General features: G+C 27.0%; 1 protein-coding gene across 8 annotated transcripts in view; it reads left to right on the top strand.

Annotated features, from left to right (window-relative positions):
• LOC107624847 (naringenin 8-dimethylallyltransferase 2, chloroplastic) overlaps positions 1–7,820 on the top strand; it is a 149,196-nt gene that overhangs the window by 56,075 nt on the left and 85,301 nt on the right. For 4 of the 8 annotated variants that reach the window (XM_021117326.1, XM_016327299.2, XM_016327303.2 and 1 more), the window contains 3 exons: positions 7,172–7,261; positions 7,419–7,520; positions 7,712–7,807. The exons of 1 other annotated variant lie outside the window; for it this stretch is intronic. In XM_021117326.1, coding sequence (XP_020972985.1) covers positions 7,172–7,261; positions 7,419–7,520; positions 7,712–7,807 — 288 coding nt within the window. The remainder of the gene's footprint in view (positions 1–7,171; positions 7,262–7,418; positions 7,521–7,711; positions 7,808–7,820) is intronic. 3 more of the 8 variants (XM_021117331.1, XM_021117337.1, XM_021117333.1) reach the window with 2 other exon arrangements.

Here is a 7,820-nt window from a genome sequence, read left to right on the forward strand (position 1 = left end):
AATTCTCGTTTCGATGAGCTCTATCCTAATTTAATATAATATTCACATTTCTAATCTTCCTTATTAAAAATTAATTTATTGACTAATTATCTACTAATTTAACCAGGGTTTACAGTTAAGAATTTTACCTTTATTTGTTATAACCGCAATAAAATAGATTATGTAAAAAAAAAATTTATTTTATCTCATACCAAATTGTACAGGTCAAAGAAGAGAATAAAAATTAACACAGTCATGTATCTAAATTTAACTTCTATGTGTAATGAAACTTACATCTAATTTTATCACAACCATAATAGAATTGAATTATAATCATTAACTGATGACAATCTTCAATTCAAAGACAAAACAAAATTAAAGAAATAAAACTAGTTCTAACTCCAAAATAAATGAAGCTTAAAACCCAAGCTTTCATAATGCCAACACAAATCCTCAATCACACACGTCAAGATATAACACAATTACACAAACATGAATTCTAATACTAAGAATAAACTCTAAACCAGAATTCTTTATGCAAAAACACACAATACAAATGAAATTTACTTCATAACTTTTTTTTCCTAGTCTTTTGCAGAGAGAAAAATTCACCTTTAAAGGCTTCATTTTCTTTCTTGTGTAGATTATATTTAGAAAGAAGCTTGCTAAAATTTTCAATCATCATCAATAATTTCATAGAGTTCATTAATGGTAAGAACAAAATTGTTTACCTCCTCAACAGGTTGTTTGTCATTTGCCATTAGACAAATTTATTTCTCCTCTTCATCTGTTTTAGGTTTATTTTCTAAATCTTTCCATGATATCATTAGTATTTTCTTCTTTTCTCTTGTTTTCTTGTACTTCTTCACGAATAGATAGTTTACTTTAAAGTGTTCTAATTTTTTTTAGAGAAAATTACACTCCCCTCCCCTACGAGATGCTAAAATGACACTCCACTCCCCTCTATTTTATAAATGTACATTCCCCTCCCTTCTAACTTTTAAAAAACTTTTTCTTTAATCCATTTTAAACTTCTTGTGTTAACTAATGTTAACTTTATCTATTTTTAAAAAAAAATAAATTATTTCTAAAAAAATACTCATTAGTAAAAATTTTATTTTTTATCATTAAATTTTACTTACCAAAATATCTTTTAATAAATTATTCTTTTATTGATTAAATTGTATTTTTTAAAAAATTTAATAATTATATAATTTTTTTCTAAAATACCCTTCAATAATTTTTTAATTATTAAATTATAATTTTACCAAAATTTTTGTTAACAATTTTTTTATATTTTACTATTAATTTTTCGATATCTATATATATTATTTTAACATTAAATAAAAAAATTTAGTAAAATTATTTTTCAATATCAATATATATTAATTTTTATATATATTAACAGTGGTAAGATTTTTTTTTTATTTAATGTTAAAATAATATATATTAATATCAAAAAATTAATAGTAAAATATAAAAATAATTGTTAACAAAAATTTTGGTAAAATCACAATTTAATAATTAAAAAATTATTGAAGGGTAGGAATCTTAAAAAAAAGTAATTTAATTATTAATTTTTTTAAAAGTATTTTAATAAAAATACAATTTAATCAATAAAAAATAATTTATTAAAAGGGTATTTTAGTAAGCAAAAATTAATAATAAAAAATAAAAGTTTTGCTAATGGATATTTTTTCAAAAAAAAATATTTTTCTTAAAAAATAGATAGGTTTAATATTAGTTAACACAAAAAATTTAAAATGGATTAAAGAGGAGGCTTTTTAAAAGTTAGAAGGAAGGAGAATGTACATTTATAAAATAGAAGGGAGGGGAGTGTCATTTTAACATCTCGTAGGAGAGGGGAGTGAAATTTTCTCATTTTTTTACAATAATGACAGATTACTTGGTTCAACTATGTTTTATCTTTTCTAAATTAACCATATTTTTTGTCTTTATTTCATAAATATTCTCAATCTCTTTACAAAGTTGAATCTGATCATCTTTGAACATGTTGTCTTCTGTCTCTTCATTTTTGGTTTCAATTTTGGACTTCAGGTGTAACACACTAACACCCTTGGTATTGGAATGTTACACTTTCGGCTGTGCCACTCTGATAGCGAGGAGATTATGACGACTTCCATATATTTAATAATAAAATAGGAGCTTTAACTCGAAACTGTATCGAATTTTTCTTTGAAAACCAGAAATACTTTTTCATTTATACACACGTACATACAAATTAATCACAACACTTCACATGTACATATATAGATACAAAGATTCTTTATACAAGTAGCTTACAAATATTACATAATACATACATACATATCAATACAATCACGACTCCTATCCTTTTTATAAAAATATAACAGTAATTACGAGAGAAAACAATAATTAAGATATTATAAATAGATACAGTACAATTGAAAATTCAATAAAATCTTCGTTAACTTTTTCATCTATTTCCTGAAAAGATACAGCTGTAGGGGGTGAGAACTAAACCACACGGTCTCACCAGAAGAGTTTAAGAATTGTTATAGAAGGATATATGTATATAATCAAAATCCTTTTAGCAGTAGTGATCATTGCTCGTCTTATAAATTCTTTCTTTAATTCAATTTATTTAAATTCTTAATTCCATCCAATTCTTTACTCATTCATTCACCAAACCTCAATCTCTATTTCCATGTCATGTGATTATCCGTTCAAAACAAAAAATAATCAAATCACACCACCACAAGTCAAAATAGATATCAATTTTCACCAAACTTATTGAGACATATACTTTATCCAATCACGACCTTCGACTCGACATATAATCAATTCACTTACAAGCTACCACACTCCACCATAATTCGAACCAATAAGTCACAAACACAGACAATCAAACAAACAATTAAACAATCACACATAAAAAATAATTATAATAAATAGTACAATTAATAGTTAATAAAATATCAATTAGGTAAACCAAAATAATTATACACACCTAAACAATTATAATAAATGCAGTATGACATGTCTATTCTTTTAATGGACAAATTAGAGAAAGAAATAAAAATTTTTACAGCCATATATTTTAGTTCAATATCTAAAAGTAATAAAATCTACGTTTAGTCTCCACTATAATAATGTTAAAATTTTACTATAATCATCAATTGATTACAATCATTAACTCAAAAGCAAAACAAAAGAATCAAAATTAATTTCAACACCAAAACAAATAATGAACCTTAAAACCAAGCTTCTAGAATGCTAACTTGACTTAAATCTTGAGTCACAAATGCCAGGGCTAAACTCAAACCTGAATTCTAATGTCAAGAATGAACTCTAAACCAATGCACTTTCCATCAAGACACAAAGATACAAATAAAATTTATTTTATGACTTTTTTTCTTAATCTCTTACCTTTTTTTTCTTATGACTTTTGTTGATTTCTCTTTTAATACTATGACTTTTTTCTTTATAGAAATAAGAAAGAAGAAAACTGAATAATCCTAAGACTAGACTCAATGATATTTACAGAATTTTTAGAACTCTTAGAATGAAAATTTGGTCTGCAATATAAACTTAAATATGAAGAGAAATATTGTCACTAAGCTGTGTTTGTTTATAAATATGGGACATTGAAGTAGGAATTAAGATATCTAAAATTATCTTTGACAAATGAGTTACAGACAAAAATATTATATATAGAGATACTAAATTAGTGTATTTTGTATTCTTCCTAATAAAAAGTACATAACGTCACTAACAAAAGACATAACTGATTCTATATTTTTTCTTTCATTATTGTTATCAATTTTTTACAATTATATTTTTTATTATTGTATTTTTTTCTAAATTTTGTGTATGAAAAAAATAAAAGCAAATTGAACTTTCATAATTTATTCTAATTTAACACCAAACAAAATACAATGCAAAAACACTAATTTTTATGACTTATCTTTTGTGTTTTATTCCTAGTGTCTTGTCTTGTCTTGTCATGTTCTTAGAATCAAACGCAGCCTAACTAATGGGGGTGGCAAAGCAGGTAGCCCGCCGCCTCCCCTCGCCACAAATAATGGGGTAGGCTGACCCATCCTGCTATATAAAGTGAGTTCAAAATGCTAGCCTGCTCCATTTTATGACGGGTTGGCAAGTTAACTAGCTTAATTTTTTTAAATAATTAATTAAAATTAAAAAAAAATAATTTAAAAATTAAATACAAATAAAAAATAGTCAAATTACAATATAATTTTTTTATTATATAATTACTCTTTTCTTTAATAAAAGATGTAATAACATTTGGTCTTGTCCCGCTAAAATTCTAGCTTGACCTGTTCTTTTGGCGGGTTTGACGGATTGACTCGACAAATTCCACCGGATTTACTGTCATTATTAATAGATGATATAACTTTCCTAGTTGTTTTTCCCTTTTTCTTCTTTATAATTCTAAGTCTTTTTCATTTCTACTTAGGTCAACTGTAGGATCATCACATTAATTGTCCTTGTCTCCTTTGTTTTTGTCAAGTGAGCCGCTAGAATTTGCTCAATTTCCTTTCTCATAATTGATACCATGAATTTCTCCAAATCTGTTCTTTCCCTTCAGTCAAAATACAATCGGGATCACTCTAATATCACCTCCATTCATTGTGATCTCTTGGACATTCGCCTTGTCTATGAGTTTGATACCTATCACTCTTAACATACATATTACTATATTAGACACAGAAAAAATATGTTAACTATATTTAAATGACCCAATAATTATATTTATCATAAAAAAAATAACATAAATAATCTTAACTCAACACATTTAAATTTAAAGGTTTTTAATGACTTAAAAAAAAAGAGTTGAATTTAAACTGTCTTTTTAATTTTTAAACTTAGACATTAAAATAAATTTAAAAGCAAATCACAGTTAAATTTGGTTTAACAATTATGTAAAAAATAAAATAATGTTGTCTCATATCAAAGGGAATAAAAAGAGTAGAGAAGAGAAGCTTGCACCACCTGATTTAATCATTTTGTGCAATGTGACCTACATTCAGTCTCGACCACAATTATGGTTGAATTTTCACTATCTTTTTCAAAGATTACAAACACCAATTTCTTATGATTCTTCCTAATCCTATCAAGGAACTCACGAACTTCTAACCAAGCTTGTTTCGGCTATGCTCTCTAATCTAGACTCTCAACACTAAGTACTCACCTAACTTAATAAAAAAAACCTCTCAAGATCATGACACAAAACAGAAAATACATTAAAAGAGATCGATATATTTAATAGCTTTTTCTCCAAGTTCTACTCTCTTTACTTTTTCTCTTACATGACTTTTTTAAATACCTCACCTAATATATTTTACCATAAGGAATCAAAAAAGATAACAGATCAAGAAAAATGTTCAATATAACATCACGAAAGAGGAGATAGAGATAATTTAAAAGCTCTGAAAAATTCGAATTTTCATTCTCACTCAATAGTCTTCAATTTCTGGCGATTACACTCTTTTGTACAAGGATAATGCTTCCAAAAGTTAAAGTTGTTCTTAGTGACAAAATTCTGCACCGTACCACAAGAACAAGATCATGGTTGTCTTGTTCCTTCAAAATCAAAACGCAACAGCAGTGGTTTTGCACAAATGGCATCAGAGGCGTTTTGCAAGATGCAGAGATGGTGGATAAGCAAGTATGGCACGGACATAGGTGATAGTGACAGAGGATCATGGTTAGTTGTGCACTGTGATATAGATATAGCTAGGGTTCTTTGGCTTGTACTGCTAGCATCAGCACCATTGATTTTTTAACTTTAGCTATAAGAAATATCCTTTTTCCTCCATCCATTTGACGAAGAGAAACACATTTTTCATTTTTTTTTTGTCAAGTGGATTGGACAACCCAATCCTAAGCATAGTAGCTAGAATCTCGATTTAACTCTTAAAATCTTCCGATATTACGATTTTAAATGAGTTTATCAATTTTACGAAATTTGTACTAAATCTGACGATTTTACGATTTAAATCTTGTTAAGATCTTACGTTTTACGTTTTTTATTTATTTTTTCGATTTCACGTAAAATCTCGATTTTCTCTACCTTGATCCTAAGTATCACAACACACTCACACAACACACATAAGAGTTCATATTCAATACTTGATGCACTCACCAAAATTTAAATCCAAGTGCAGTATATTAAGAGACATATGATTTAACAAGTTGAGTTAGGCTTCAGCTGCCTAGAAACACATTTTTCTTCTTTACATTTTTTTCTATCCGAACTGGATTTTACCGGTGAGATGAGCCTTGTTGTGTGTCTTTGTTGAACAAAAAGGCATCAACTCTCATCTCAATTCTTTGTACACACAAGACCACCTGAAAATGCTTGGCTCATTTTTGTCAACATCAATACTACTATGGGCCTGTACCAATAAAATATTTATCAAACCAACTTTAGACTATTAGTCCAATTAAATATCTATGTTTGCAATCAACTTGAGTTGGTCAAATGGTCAGCTCACTCGTTTGTTTAAATAAGTGTCAAGGATTTGAATCTCGTTTTGTATATGTAGCAACCCATTGACTAGTGGTAGACCCTTAAATGGAGCTCAAATTCGCGACAGATTAATTTTTAACCTGTCGAATTGGCCAGCAGTATCATGGACAAAAAAAATTATTGTTTCCAAACTCAACAAAATCTAATAAAATTTACAACATTTTATATATTATTTAGCTACACTTTTTAGCTTTTTAGCAAAATGCATTGTGTATTTCAGTTGTCAAGCTGCAACGGGTAGCATTCACTACAATATTGTTGGATCAAAATTTCGTTTGTTTTAGTGATTTGGCAAAAATATCTGCACTCTAATTATAAGACATATAAAGCAACCAATTTGTAAGTGTAAAAAACTAACAATTTTGTTGATGAGAAATATTAGGGACCAACCCTTTTAATCAAATTTTAGTCAATATTTTAGACTAATACTTTATTTTTATACTATTAGATTTTAAAATTTAATCTTTAAAGTTTAAAATTTAAAATTTAAAATTCAGTCTTTAATATTTTGAACTAATCAAATATTAATAAAAATAATATAGCATTTTTTTTAACATGAGAAACAAGAGATATTTAAAGATAATTATAGTTAACAAATAGAAAATGTGGCTTATCCTTTATATATGTTTTTCGCCTTTGTTTTTTTTCCTACAGGGTTTTGGACTTGGGTGGATAACAAAATCAAAGCCATTGCTTTGGTGTCTCGTTATGTATTTTGTGGCAATGACAGGTTATTCAATTAATGTAAGTTCATTATATTCATCGAAATAAAAAAACGTTATGAGGATTTAAAGGTATCGCCTCACATACACTACTTTTTAATGTTCTCATATATGTAATATTAATTTTATGGTGAATACATTATTATTAATATAACTATGTTACATCTAAAAATTTTCAGTTGCCACTTTTAAGATGGAAGAAATTTACAATTCCTACACTATTGTCAACTGTACCACCTATGCTAATAGCAAATAACATTGCACCTTTTCTTCATATGAAGGTATTACTTTACATAATTATACTCTCTTTACATTGCAACTAGCATTTTAGAGATAATTAAAAGGAAGCAATAATGAATCAAGCGTAGACATTTTTAAGTTAACAATAGTATAATCAATTTTCAATATAGCAAATTGGAGTTCAAAGAAGTCTAAGATTTTTTTTTTGTTCAAATGTAATGCTTGATTCTAGATCTATGTTCTCGAGAAGACAACTATATTTCCAAGATCAATAGTCTTTACCATTGTGGTCATGAGCTTTTACTATTTAGTCATCATGTTGTTTAAGGTAAGAAACTTAT

The sequence above is a fragment of the Arachis ipaensis genome, chromosome B01, assembly GCF_000816755.2.
Source record: "Arachis ipaensis cultivar K30076 chromosome B01, Araip1.1, whole genome shotgun sequence".
Taxonomy (NCBI): Eukaryota; Viridiplantae; Streptophyta; class Magnoliopsida; order Fabales; family Fabaceae; genus Arachis; species Arachis ipaensis.